Source organism: Egretta garzetta, unplaced genomic scaffold, assembly GCF_000687185.1.
Source record: "Egretta garzetta isolate BGI_Z169 unplaced genomic scaffold, ASM68718v1 scaffold768, whole genome shotgun sequence".
NCBI classification, from domain to species: domain Eukaryota; kingdom Metazoa; phylum Chordata; class Aves; order Pelecaniformes; family Ardeidae; genus Egretta; species Egretta garzetta.
The window spans coordinates 1,025,025-1,039,796 of record NW_009260594.1 but is presented as its reverse complement, the minus strand read 5'-3'; the positions used below and the strand labels follow the sequence as shown (position 1 = coordinate 1,039,796).

Below are 14,772 nucleotides of genomic sequence, written 5' to 3'. Positions count from 1 at the left end.
CATAAAAGTATTGTGATCTCTTTTGGGGAACATGTATGGAACATGTAAGGAGCCATCCCTCAAAATCAGTGTCAACTTGGGATTTCATTACAATGTGTCTCAGGATTGAGCCATACAAAATACAAGTAACTTTAAAAGTGTAAACAGTGTTAGCAATGTCTAGAATTATGTTTAACTTTTTTTTTTTCCTTTATTTTATTCTTCCAGCCAAGCAAGTATGTCCAGCTGAAAAAATTAGCTGTGGAGACCTTAGCAACAAATGTATACCGTCGTCCTGGAGATGTGATGGGCAGAAGGACTGTGAAAGTGGTATTGATGAGGCTGGTTGCACTCCTGGTGAGTTAGAGTAATACTTTAATATGTATGTGACATTTCCCTTTAGGACTATAAAAAACTTAGAGTGACTATTACAAATTGCATGTAAAGGGATGACTTTTCTTGCCAACAAATTCATTCACTCTACATTTGCAGTGCTAAGTAATGAATTTTAGAAAAAGAGAGGAAAGAAGTATTCTGCAGTTGGAGCTGGCTGGAGAATATAAAGTGAGCTCTATGGAGAATTAAGCATTCTTTTACTACTGCAGCAGAATATAGTTTGGAACATGATTTTCAGGGTTAATACCCAGATGATGTGGTAAGGACTTAAATAACAATGTTCACATCTTCCTCTGTGGTAGCTCAGCAGCTTACCACCCTATCCTTCCTCCTGCAGAGTGTAGCCCTATAGACTAAGGCTGGCTTCTGCTGGGATATAATAGATAGGCCTGGACATTTCTTTATTAATAGCTTGTTGGTTTCACTGGACAGAGAGAGAATGATGTGCAATTTACTGTAACTGTTTTACATTCAGTCCCTAAATGGCCGTTGCCTTTTATTAGGCCTTTCTCTGCTGAATGAAAGAGCTCTTCAACAGTGTTTTCCCTCTGTGAAAACTCCTACGCTGTGTAATCAAGCCATTTCTCAAACTGTCTTTTTGATAGACTAAACATATTTAATTCTTTATGCTTCTTGTTGTCAAATATTTTCATTTGAATGAATGCTTGACTCATTTTTTTTTTTTGTGGCTCCCTTTGGTATCCCAGCTGATTTTCCAACTTTCTTTTTATACAAACCACCACAACTTAGGCAACATCAGTCTCACCACTCTGTGCAGAAGTAAAATCACCTAATACTGTTCTTATATAACTCTATTTGTTGTTACTAAATTCTTTGTGTGCAAACGATCCCAGGCTATTAAGAAGCTATCTCATGCTCTGTGTAGTTATTCAGCCATCCATCAATATTTCTGGTGTTGCACGTGATACCAGCAAGTTACTTTTACTTCCAGATTACTGGTGAAAGGGTTGAATGAATTACATACAAGCACACATTTCTGTTCCTTCATTTGAAAACCAAATTTTGGGCTCTAATACCCAGCTGGTTCATAATCCACATTCTGTCTTTTCAGTGAAGTCATGTAATGAAATATGTTTTATGTGAACATTTTGTGGTTCTGAGTAAAACACAGATATATTTCTTTGCAGTCAGCTTTATCAAACAAAATCTTACCGAAGATTTTACTGTCTGAGCAACCTGTTCCAGTGTTTAGCCACTCATTGTAAAAATATTTTTTCTTTGTCCTTTTTCCTTTGTCACAGCTTGTCTCCATTGCCTCTTCTCCTTTTGCTGTGCGCTTCTGAGAAGAGTTGGCCTCTAGCATCACTGTATCACCCCTTTAGATATTGGAAAATTGCAGTAAATCTCCCTCTAACCTTCTGCAGGTTAACCAAATCCATTTCCCTCAGCCCTTCCTTGTATATCATGTGCTCCAGCACCATAACCATCTTGCTAGGCTTCCACTGGACCCTCTCCAAGTTGTGAATGCCTTTCCTGGACTGTCAGGGTGGCACAAAACTGGATGTAGTATTTCAGATATGACCTAACAAGTACCAGCTAGAGGAGAATAACCACCTCCCTCAACCTGCTGGCCTCACTCTTGCTAATGAAACCCAGTGTGCGGTTTGTTACATATGAAGCTCAGTATGAAGGTTTGATGTGACTCACTAATTCAATTAACTACCGATTCAACACAAAGGTTTTCAAAGCATCACCATTCCGTATTGCACATGACTCGGAGGTCCGGGGGTAATGGTAACAGGCTACTGTGCTTGCGATGAGCCTGTGCAGCATAGTTCCACTTGGGTTGGCTCACAAGGAAAAGGCATAGGCTGCCTTACGTTGCCTCCTGTTCCATGTGGAATTAAGTGTGTGTATTTAGACCATTCCTAAGTAATGAATTATTATGATGTGGTAAGTTGGTGATGTACTTAGGCCTGTGGTCCTGTGTCCTTTAAGCTAATGATGTTTTGGCAGTTTTCAGAAGCCTTTTATTTGTTTTCTGTATGAAACTCTTAGTGTTCTCTATAGCGCGTGCATTTTTTTTCCTTTGAATGGGAGGCTTGAATTAGAGACAAGTTCAGAAGATAATTGTAACTGCTATTGAAAAAATTCTTCTTTTCCCAATGTGAGTTAGTGAAATTAAAACAATTTTTACACCAGTGGCTGCCTCCACTAATTTAATGCTGCTGATGCTTACACCAGTAAGAGTTGTCTCATGGAGTCTTTTATTTTTAATAAAAATCTACTTGAAATTGCATTGAACTTCTATTTCTCAAGGCCCTAGGTAACCCCCAAAATGAATGTAAATATGTTCTGAATGCCACATAATTTCAGGATAATGATGCTATTAATGGATTTAGAAATAGCTGAGTGTTTCTCTTCTGGATATTTCAGCATCTCTAGTCTTGCTTATCTTCCATGCTTTTAGTGCACATGCAGGTTCTTAAAATGGAAATTTAATCCAAGGACAAATTACCATCTTTTGATGGTTGTTGGGTGACTCACATGGAATGAATTAGTGTCTTTAATGTCTTTAATTAGTGTCTTTAATAATCCTTATGACTGAGTGTTGTCCCCACATAGGCTGCCACCTCGGTGGGTGCACATTGGCAATCTGTGCTGAGGGGTCACTGCTGAGTCTAAATGTGGGATGGGCTGTCCTCTGGCCAAGGGACCGGGCAGTAAGGCACTGACAGGCAAACCTGGAGCTTCCTGGGTGGGTGCAAATACCAGAAGCTTTCAATCCTAAGATCTACCAACTCAGCACCTTTCAGAGGCATTAAACGCACTTTGAGAAGGAGGCAGAAGGCACTGCTGAATGGCTGTAGTGGGAACATTTTCAGTGAGGTTGCTTGTCAAATTAAGGTGTTTTCTTCATGGATGAGAACAAACGTGTTAGCCGTTTAAACTCTGAGAGCTTGTGGAGGATTGATAGCTATCCCCTCTTTTATCCAAATCTGATAAACCTCACTAAGCCTATCCACTGATACTCTGTTAACATTGCTATTTCTTCTCTATTTAGAATCCTCCTTTATCCATTTTCTCTTATCTCAGCAGCACACAGTATCCTTACCAAAAAAAAAAAAAAAACCAAAAAACCCTCTGTTAATTTTTTTTTTTTTTTTTTAACCTCTGCACCCATGTTTCTGTTCTCATTTTAAATGAAACTTCAGCACTGACTGTCACCTGCAGCTGCTAGGAGCAGAGCACCCTGTCATAGCTAAGGCTGCACCTCTCACAGAGCTGACCAGCTTGTCTATAAATAACATATCTTTCTGGATAAATGTTTGAAAGGGAGTTTATTTGTGCTCAGGATAATTTCTGTGGTGCACGTGCAATAAACAAGTGGAAGATGACTTCAAGATAATTGTGAGTGAGGGCATCCAGAAGAAAAATCTTAAGCTCTTTCTAAATCCATGTTAATAAAGCTGTTACTTCAAGCTATTGTGACACTTTGAACATATTTTAACTATGGATACTCCTATTTCTTGGTAGGAATAACTGGCTCTTAGTATTATAATTTGTCAAAATAACTTAATACAGCATTTATGAACATTACTTGAGCCTGCATTTCTGCATTGGTAATTTGTACCACTAAAGATATTGTGCTGGTATCCAGATACAGGAGCAGGGCTTGGTTGTGCTGAGCCTGTACAAGCGCCTGTTCCTGTGTTAAAATGTTCACAGTCCAAGTTAAGGGAGGGTCTACTCCAGGAGAGGAAACAATGATTATAGCAGTAGAATCATCCAGAACTGTAAGAACAGTGCAAGTGTATTATGGTTCTTCCTCTTATGTCTGCTTCTGGCCTCCAACAACTTGCTTCAGATACTGTTCTGGCATTTGATAATTCTTGATGGATTTTTTCTTCTCAGAATTATCAGTTTGCTTTTTGAGTCAATGCACAGTTTATCCAGTATAGTCAGTGTAGGCACTAGCATGGCCCTCTGGAGGGAGAAAGCTGCTGTTCAGAAATTCAGGGACAAAACTATAGAATATGAATAAAAGAATCTTCAGTTTGGGTTGGGTTCCCCTTTCTGCTTTGTATCAGCCATGTCCTTGGTGCATTATCTTGCACAAATGGAAACAAACTGGTGTTCTACATCCTTCTCCTTTACTTTTGGTCACTGTTGAAGACTTGCTGTTTTGATCGGCACCCTATGTGATCTGAAAAAGGTTTGTTACAGCAGTGCTCAGAATATCTTTCCTTCAGGGAAGGAGAGAATTTGTAGTCTTGCATGCTGTCCTTGTGTAACCTCCTTCAGACAAAGGGTTCAGCTACAGTTAACAAGCTCTGGATTTACCTGAGTGCAGGTATGCTGAAAAAAAAGCATCATCTCAAACAATGGATAAGTCAAGTATTTCCTTTGAGTTCCTCATCTCTCCCTGTACAATCTAGCCCCATAAAAAACTCTCCGTAGGAGTAAGCAAAGCAGACTATATTTATCTGAAATAAGGGTCCCGTCTGCCATGTCTGGAGTGAGAAACAACTATTTTGATAGGTGAAATCCATTAAAATAAAAACTTCCACAGAGATGTGTAAAACAGCCTTTGCTGGCCTGTTAGGCCTGGTCTGGTACCAGGATTAGGAACACAGTTATTCTCATAAGCAGTCCAGGCACTGACCCCATCATGCTGCTTGGAAGCCATTATCAATCGATGGTAAGGCACTTTTGTTGTTGTTGTTCACCCATGAACAAGGAGGAGAAATGGTGCGATTTTCACCCTGTGGAAGAACTTCCCAAGGAAGCGATGGAAGCTGTGAATTATTTAACCCTCAGTGGACAAAGCACCAGTGATTAGGGATTCCGATTTGTGTCTGCACAGGTTGAAATTGCAGGTATAAATCCATGCATGTAGGTAGCTAAGTGCCTGTCTGCCTAAATAATTTACTTCCAGCACGTAGGCTTTAAGTCCACTGCTAACTTTCAGTGCACAATTTTTGAAAATGCAAATATCTGTCTTTTTAAAATAAAAGCATATATATTTTTTTTAAAAAAGTCTTATTTTTCAGTTCTTTGGAGCAGAAATATTTTGTGGCTTTACAATGCTAAGTGTGTTGTAGTCATAGGTCGGGTTTAGTCCTCTAAAATAGACATCAACAGTTAATAATGTAAGAGCAGTCTTGAATTTGCTGGGTTGGAGATGCTGGCTTCCTCTTTCTTATTTCCCTGGTTGAGTGTTTCTGCTCCCAATGTACCTAACCTTTGTCACAATTGATTGGACAAGCTTAGGAGCATATTTACTGAGACTAAAAAGAGAAATTAAATACAGGAGACTGTAATTGAAGCATCACAACTCAGGGTCAGTCTGGACTTTACTTTCTACTGTAGAACTTGTTAAATCTCTGCTAAGAGAGATATTAACCAGTGTTTTGCCAGCCCCTCAGGAAAGCAGAGAGCATTTCAGCATGGGTTTAGAATAGAAGAGCTACCATCCTGTAGCAGCTGAAATGGGCATTGCACCCCTTTAATGCACACATCACTTGTTGCTCCTGACAGGACTCCGGGATGGTCAACAGAGGGCAAGGCTCTGGCCCCATCTCTTCTGATCTTATTACTGGTTCTCACCCAGACCACTTCTTGCACCCAGTATGGAAATTGTGTCTTGCAGATGAGGAGTTGGAATTGTACAGTCTTCCCCTTTCCCAATAGTCAGATAGAGTGAAATGATGTATTCATTGATACAGTGATAGCATAAGCAGCTATTTTCCCATACCATGATTTATTCTGCTTAACTATAGTACAGAGACAGCGATCCATGGGAACTTGTGCAGGTAACAGATATACTTACACTGATCTCATAAAGTTGTCCAAGAGCGAGAGCCAGTAATTCCTGCAGGAGTCTCATGACAGTGACAACATCATTACCGAAAGCATCTTCTTTTGGACCCTGATCTTCCAGCTTTTCATTGCTGACCACATATTTCAGAATTAGTTCTAGATTTTCAGCTCTATGATGTGACATGCCAGACAAAAAGTGAACAAACGGGGTAAAGTTTTTTAAATTAATAAGGGAAACAACAGTAAGCACAGTCTTGCTCAGCTGTAAGCCACATGTGCTTGCTGTGGTAGCTCACAGCCTTGACATTTCTGTGGTATATATATATCATTCACAAGATCCTCAGGGCACAAGGGTTTACTTCCTCTTTCCTGGCAAAGCTCCAGGCACATGTGTGATTCTTCATAAAAAGCAGCAGTGCCTACAAGTGAGGAGTCCTTTTCTTGGAAGGTCCAAGTGCAGAAAACTTTCAGAGTTAACTCTTTCCAATGCCCTGCTCAGTAGCCCTCACTTCACCTGAGAACCACTGGCAGCAGGCAGAATTTAAAGCAGGCTAAAGCTGGTCTGATCCCTCCAGCAGATGCACCTTGTGATGAGCCAGCTGAAGTGGGGAAATTACAAAGCTGATTTAAAGCCACCTTCCTCCACACCGCTCCTGCACCTGCACTCACATGAAGTGACCTTTCTGTTGACAGTTAAATTGTTTTATCTTTTATCATTGTCCTGTAGCAATAAGGAGTATCATACTGTCTCAGCATCATTTTCTTCTTCGTGCAATAAGAGGTACCTGTGCTTTGCATCTGAGTCACGCTTCCAGTGCTACCTATGGGGATTTGACCATGCTGATTGTGTTCATTCCAAATCTCCACAGATCCTACTGAGAGCTTTTTACTTGGTGATAATGTAGCACTAATTTTATCTTCCTTTGCAGCCTGATTAATACGTGCTTTCGTCAAAGTAACGAATTCTGTTCATTACCTTCATTAACAGGCTAGGTGCACAGTGATGTACTGTTCAGTCAGCTCACAGGGAAATCAAACTCAAAGGATCAGATTTTGCCATATATTCTCCCTGAGAAACCAGTTTTAATGGGGTTAAAGCCTGTAGTATTGCATTTGTGCCTGTAGAGGAAATATTTATCTACTATCACTCTCTATGATTATTTCAGCATGTGATGAACATGACTGGAACTAGCCACGGCTAGCCTGACACCCCTGTCATTTTATAGAAGGTAGCTGTGACTTGAGTACACTTGCTATGGTGGAGGAATCTACAGTTATTTCCAAGAATAGAAAGAAAATTGCTATAGATTTAACAAATGAAAGTCCTTCATAAATAAGATAAGGTAGCGCAGCAATGATATCCTCTGGGCTTTACATGATGTTTAATTACTGGACAGCTGGAGGGATTAATGCTTGTGCATTATGCCCTGGCTCTCAGAAATTAAACGTGTACAGCTGCCACTTTATCACTGCTTAAAGTATTAGAGCTCCTTCGAAAGCAGTCGTAATTGCAGAAAAATCCCCATTGTTATTTAGGAAAAATCTCAGCCCATAATCATATTTGTCCTGAGTTCCTTCAGAACAAAGCAGAAAGAAAAATGAGATTGGTAGTTACCTGTAATTGCACTCTTACAGGAAAAATGAAGGTAGTTGCATTTTTAATATATTGGATGCTTGTTGTAATTAAATGTAAAATACTGCATAAACTTAGGTTAGAGGTAAGATAGTCATTGTGTAAGTCAAGAATTAAACCCTAAAGCCATGGCCTAAGCTGTGCCAGGGCTCTGCCTGCAGAAGGTTAGGGCAAAATGGTTTTTCTTAACCTACTGCTGTCTCCTGAGCTTAGGTTTAAAAAAGAACAGACGTGTAACATTCTGCAAATGGAGTTTCCCAGTACTAAGTGGTGCCTTGCTCACAACAGTGGGCTTTGGTGGTGGTGTCTGCACATTTGCTCTGTGCTGTTCCCTCAGTTACAGATAAATTGTCCATATCAGTATGTTCCATGAATAACTTATTCTTTAGCGCTTAATAGACAAAAACACAATATGAAAACAAGAACACTTAGAATTTGGTACTTTTACAATGTTTCCCTGAAGGTACGCTAGGAAAAAAGAGTAGATGCAAAGAACATGCTGCAAGCATGCCCTTACACACACAGGCAAGTCCTGCGCACCCCAAATGATAGTTTTTCACAGAGTTGTGGAAGAGTGGTATGAAAGAACTAGTTTTATACAAAGATTTGTGGATAATTAAAACAAAAGTCTAATACTGCTGGACTGGATGTTACCTGTACACACACACAAAAAGCTTTGCTCTCCTGCTTTTTTGGTATTTTAGCTGGAGAAGTTGCCTCCGATTCTTTGTTCTAAACTCATGTGTCAGAGGAGTAAAAATTGGCCTGTAGTTATGTTTATCTTCTGGGCAGTCTATCTTTCAACAGTTAGAGCTCGTGGAGTTGAAATAGCCAAGAAATTGCATCTCTTATTGCCAAATATGATTATATTTCATGTCTCTGAAGTGCTTTCTTTATAAGAATGGAGCTGTAATTCTGAGCCTATTCATCCAAAAAGCAAGAATATTTTAGTTTTATTAAGGGAAATCTTCTGTAGCTGTCAGTGCCAACAATCGTGTTAGGATGGCAGATACGTGGGTAGGAGTTCTGTCCTTCAGTGGCCACGGGTACATAGGCATTACGCTAATTAACGAGTGCTTAACAGTTATGCTTCCTGAGCATATGATCTGAAGACTGAATCAAAATCAGTTAGCTTGAACTCAGTACAGTCCTACGCAGGAGAGGACCATGTAATGTTTGACGCAAAACCAAAAAAAAAAAAACCAACCTGTTTTATGAGTCATGTTAATGGGATAAAACAACGTCTGAAAGTTATCTTAGTGGCTGAAATACACTGTTTTCATACAGAGAAAGATATAGTGGTTGGATTAACTTTGCTTATATTTTGCAAAGAAATTCTTTATTTGATAAAATGTAACTGGGAAGGTTTAGCTCACAATAAAATACACTTCAATACACTACTTTTTTTCCAACAAGTTTAAAATAATTGCTCATGTTGTACAACTGATTCTTCACCTCAGCACAAATCCACCAAAGTGCTGCTTTCTATTTCAAAGCTGTAGAAACTGGAGGGCAAATCGTATATGCCATAGAAATCTCGCTACTATTAAAGAGAGTGCAGTTAGCACATGACCCTTACACTTTTAATTGCAGTGAGTGTCACTCAGTGCTTAAATTTTCCATTTGAGTAGAAAATCTAAGACATTTTTTCTAAAAATGATTGCCGTTCTTTTGTGGAATTGTGGGGACATTATGTGGGTATGTTGTTTACATCAGATAATAGCTGTGCCCCCTAATGTCACAGAAGTGAAAATAATTAGGGGCTGGTTGTTTCCTGAAAAGTCTGTCAACCTCTCCCCCTCCCAAAACCACCACAGTGGTCTGGTCTCATAGACTTGGTCAATACAGTATGTGCTTATATTCATAACCTTCAATCTGGCTACAGTGAATTCTGCCCATTATCTCATTGTATCCTTTTTTAAGGTACTCTTCAGATCATTTGCCTTGCAAACTGTTTTATTTCAAAAGCATCTTTTTAATTGTTATTGAATGTACATTCAAACTCACTTTGGATCGCTGTTCTGAGAGAAATGTGAGAGTTGGGTAAACTGGGGAGGTGAGCTGTGACAACTCTCAGCATTTCCTTGTTTTGTCTGTGCTCCAGAAGAGTTAATAGTACCATGCTCTAAATGTAATAAATATTTACGTCTAATAGTGAAGCAAACTGCAGTAAGAAGAAATATCTCCTCTTACAGAGAATTCCCATCAAGCAAAATAAATCAGCGGAAGTGGAGATTTTATGGGGCAGTGACCTCATTGCTTGCAATGTGAGCACTGCGTTGTCCCTCATTACTCAGCTCAGTTAAAACCCATGCACCCTCCATTGCTGTAGCTGCCAGATTACCAGGCTGAATCCAGGCTTTTCTGTCTGCCTTACCTGTTTGGCCCATGGGCGCAGAAACGTATTCTGAGGGTGGCCAACGTGGCTTTTCTTTGCTCTGGTTTTCACAGATAGGCCTGTGCGGCAATTCCATCAACGAAGAATTCTACCTAAGAATTCAGATTTTTTTCTTTCTGTACAAGTGCTTTTGAGGTGTGCACAGTTTTCATGGCGTGAGAGTAGCTGCACAAGCATTAGCAGTGTATGTAGCTTTGTAGTGTCAGTTGCTGCTCCCTTGTTCCTTATCTGCGTTCAATAAAAATGAGTATTGTAGATCATTACAAACCTCCAGGATTCCCTTCTCAGTTATGGCAGTGTAGAAGACTTGATTGATTCTTGTGGAATGGTTCAGTTTTCCAACCGGTTAAACTGGTGCCATCCCTGTGCTTGGGAATGTGTGGATAAGGAGGAAGTGGCAGACCAGTGGCATAGCTGTGGACCAACAGACATGGGTTTGAATTCCTTGCCTTTCCTAGTCAGAAAAAAAAAACAGAGCTTGCAAATTTTCTGAGAATAAAACAAACTGTGCTGTCATTTGCCAATGTGACGAACACGTAGCTTTTAAGATTCTGATGAAGTCTCTCTCCTGAGCTGGACATAAGAAACCAGAAAGCAATGGAGAAAACAGGTGGGTATAATAAGGCAGTTAGTGTCTCTGTATTAGCAGATGAGCACAGAGTGGAAGTCTGCCTAATGGATGGAAGGTGAGATCTATGGAGTAGGCTTTTCCTGGCAAAGTGTCTGCAGTTTAAACTCTGCAATGGCAAAATTAACTTCTGGTCATGCAGAAAGTTCTGTGCAGGCAATCCTCATAATCACAGGGAGGCCTGCTGAATCTAAGAGGTCTGCGAGGCAGTAATGTGGGTTTTATGTGTGGTGTTACAGGATCAAGGCCCTGTTCAGTAATGCTCTGTTCTCGCTGCTGGAAGAACGATTCCTCAGAAACACAGAATTTTGTGTGATAATATTAGAGCAGCTGTTAGTTTCATGGACATTATCAGATGTTTCTGAGAGATTGGCCAAATGGTGTAATTTGTAAAACTGCCATTTTAATAAGCAAGTCATGTCTGAGGGAATAGGAGTGAACTTGTCCTGTACAGGTTCCAGTTTTCAAAGTCAGAAAAGAAACTTACTAAACACATCCCAGTGTGGGGTTTTTTCATTTAAATTTTGGCTAGAACCAAACATCTCAAATCTGATTCAACTGATTATATTCCAATAAAAATATAAAAGAGTAATAATAATGTCTTTATCCCCACGAGATCCCCATGGGGTGTCTTGGATTTTAGCAAAAAGCAGCACAGTATCAACCTTAGGCATTCTCACCATCCTTTTTTTTTTTTTCTCCCAAGCTGCTTTATTTTACCCCTCAACCCTCTACACTGGACTCACTTGTTCTTATTGTGAGGTCATTTTCAGTCATTTAACCAGAAGAACCTGTGATAAACTTCCTAACACTTTCCTGGTATGAAGTAAAATTGAGGACACTGCAAGTATGAGTTAGCAACCTTATGGCACATAAGGAGGATTAAAGACAGGGAAGAAATTCAGCATGTGCGTACCTTTCGTGAATAAGATGCTTCTCTCCATAAATTGTGGGGTCATAATTAATTCTATTTTCAGAAGATTAAACCACTTTGAATGAATATATGATTCTCAGGAAATATATTCTAAATCATTAAATACATTTTTGAACCAGCTATTATTTATCAGCAGGGGCTTTGGCATCTGGTTGCTCCATTATAATTAACTAATACTATGCAAATACTGCTTCAGAGAATGGAAAAATAACTGATTTGTTTGAGGGGAGCAGTGTGGCAAAGGCAGTGAGCGCATGCAAATACTAATTTGCAAGAGTGCGTGAGATGGCTCCTTAGCTACATTAGTGATTTGAACAATATCAGGAATTACTATTCCTTCTGCAGTCTTCGTCTATATGGGCTTTTCGGTATCAATCACCATAGCAACAACCACTGTTAGTAGTGAGACTGCAATTCAGCTGCATTATTCCCTCCATGGGAGGCCTGTCATTTTTTTCAGAGCAATGCGCTTCAAGGTCATCTTCATTTACCTCCATCTCTTTTGCTGTCCTTCCTGGAGTGCAGCTTTCCGTGGGAAACTTGTCCTTCTATGCATGAATCCATGCTTTAAAGACTGGCATTTGACCGAAGATCTGTATGAAATATTCAGATCTGTGGTAAGCACACCAATTGTCTGCAGAAAACCCAAATAATTTAGATACAATTAAGCCTGAAAAGAAATACTGGTTAAAGAAAACTAACATGATGGCAGCATTGGTAACTGGCCTGGGAGTTCCAACTTAATTTAGCCTGTCTGAACTCTGTGACCTCCTTATCCATGGTTCAGCTCAGAGGTTATTTTATGTGGGCTGTGATAGCTGGGTTTACACTTTGCACAGAATACCTGGGCAGATGGAGCTCAGGCACTCCACTCCTGCAGCCGTGTGGAGCTTAGATCCTAAACCGCACAGCTTAGGAGAGTTTCTGAAGTCCACCAGTCTTTCCTGCCAGTGTTGAAGTGGTCATAAATCCACAGCAGACCCCTCTCCTGTTAGTATGTGCAAATCATTCTTTGCCTTCTTTGGAAGATCCATTATCAGATTTAAGCAAACAAGAAATTTTGAGCCACACTTTTTTAAAGTTGCTTTGGGGAGGTTGTCAGAAAATGCAGTGTAATAATTCATCTTATTTTCTTGTCTTCAGCATCAGTAATTGCTGTTATCCACTTTACCACAAATTTTACCAAATAATTATCTTTCTTTAAGCCATTCATGTAGTTTCAAGTGGAACTGACGTTTTTTTGCAGGAGAGGGATGAATTAAATATCTGACTCTTAGAGAAAAGCTAGAAAATCTTTAATTAAAGATTAGCAGTGGCAGCAGTTATAGTCCATTGTGTATAATTCCCAGCTCCTCTTAATGATGGGTATACTGTTTATTTCATATTTAGGGTTTTATCCAGATTTGAGGATCCATGCTTGGTAGTGAAGTCCATTGTAGAAACGATGTTACGTACAATTTTTTTTTTTTTAATTACAGTTCTCAAAGAGTTCCCTGTATCTTTAGAGCATTCTACTTTTCTCTATAAGCACTTAAAGAACATGTGGTAGAATCATCTGAATTTTTTAGTGCAGTGCCTGAGCTAAGATTGTCCCTGCTTCACCAGACTATACTCACTAAAGCCTCAGGTTAAATCCTGGCTCCGGGCAAAAGAGAACCAGCCAGTACTGAAACACTAAGTCCACAACTGCAATCTCTCTCTCCCCACCTCCCCGCCCCTAACTTCCTCTATCCAAAGACTGCTTCTGCCCCACTCTTCTCAAGAGATGTGACAGGGCTGCACCTGGAGGCTGTGAAGCAAAAACTGGAACAGTTGTGCTCTATGTGTTGGCATATATTACAAGGGAGAAATTAATGCAGAACACCTCTGGTATATATTGTCTACAGGGCAAAGCACATGTACACTATCATTTAGATGTGATATTTCGCTTCCTAAAACTATGAAGAACCTTAACAGATTACAGTACTCTACAAAACTGCTTTTGTAATTATGCTTGTTTACTGCTGTGGGTTAAACACTTATTTTTGAAAAACATTTCCAAGATTTCTACTGGGATCACTTCATATTTGAAGTAGGCTTTGCACCTTAGAGTATGACATTTATTAATTTGTTTGGCACTAAGGAAAGCAAGCCAATATGTGTTTCCTTTGTTTTGCATGAATAAGCTTACAATAGGACAGGTAGCAAAATCAGAGAATCCAAACAAATTGCTCAAGTCAAAGAAGAAATACCCCAGTGATCATTTAATTACTATTTGCGCATTTTCTATTGAAATGCTCTGGAGGCAGTGAAATGTGGATGGGACCTCCTAGGTACCCTGACAGATTTGTGAAAGGAGGTGTGAAGTAAACTGTCCCTGGGACATCCTCGTCTCTCCAGGTGCTTTATAAGATAATTTGTGGTGATGCTTTTTATTAGGTTCTTCAAACCAGCACCAAACTATGCAGCAGGGACCCGAAAGAGCACAAGCATGCTGGCTCTTGCCTAGATACAGAAGGACTGTAAGCAGCTTTTCTCCTCTGTTGCCTGTTCGTGCCAGAGCAAGTCCCTGTGTGGCTGGAAGCTGCAGACTTTGCTTTATCCTGGCATGCCCTCTGGATTTTTAGCTGTCAGAGAGGATAACGAAAGGGTGAGAGGAATTGGGATGTTATCTGCCTCCCCGTGGCCAGCAGGAAGGCCAGCTGCACGCAGAGGAGGAGGTCTCTGCTGCAGGCCTGTGTGACCCAAAAGAAACTGTCCCATTTGAGCTGGCCTGAAGACAGTCATTAGATCTGTAAATGAAGAAAAGGGCATTTTTATTTCTTGAGCTCACCAGGAGGTGCCTAGAGCAGCCTTCTGTAGTGAGGGACCATGTGCTCCCATTTGGCACTGCCACTGGCTGCTAGTGCACGTGCTGCAGCTCTGGTGGTGGTCCAGCGGCCTCCTTGTCACGGCACAGTGGTAGCATCCCACCAGTCTTACCAGTTGTCCCAGCAGCCTGTGGCTGCTGTAATTGCAGGGTGGGAGAACCGAGGACAAAA

The 14,772-nt window shown here is 40.3% G+C and overlaps 1 protein-coding gene across 1 annotated transcript in view; it reads left to right on the top strand.

The window, feature by feature from the left end:
- Positions 1-14,772, top strand: part of LRP8 (LDL receptor related protein 8) — a 77,667-nt gene that overhangs the window by 34,734 nt on the left and 28,161 nt on the right. The window contains exon 3 of the mRNA XM_035900217.1: positions 208-336. Coding sequence (XP_035756110.1) covers positions 208-336 — 129 coding nt within the window. The remainder of the gene's footprint in view (positions 1-207; positions 337-14,772) is intronic.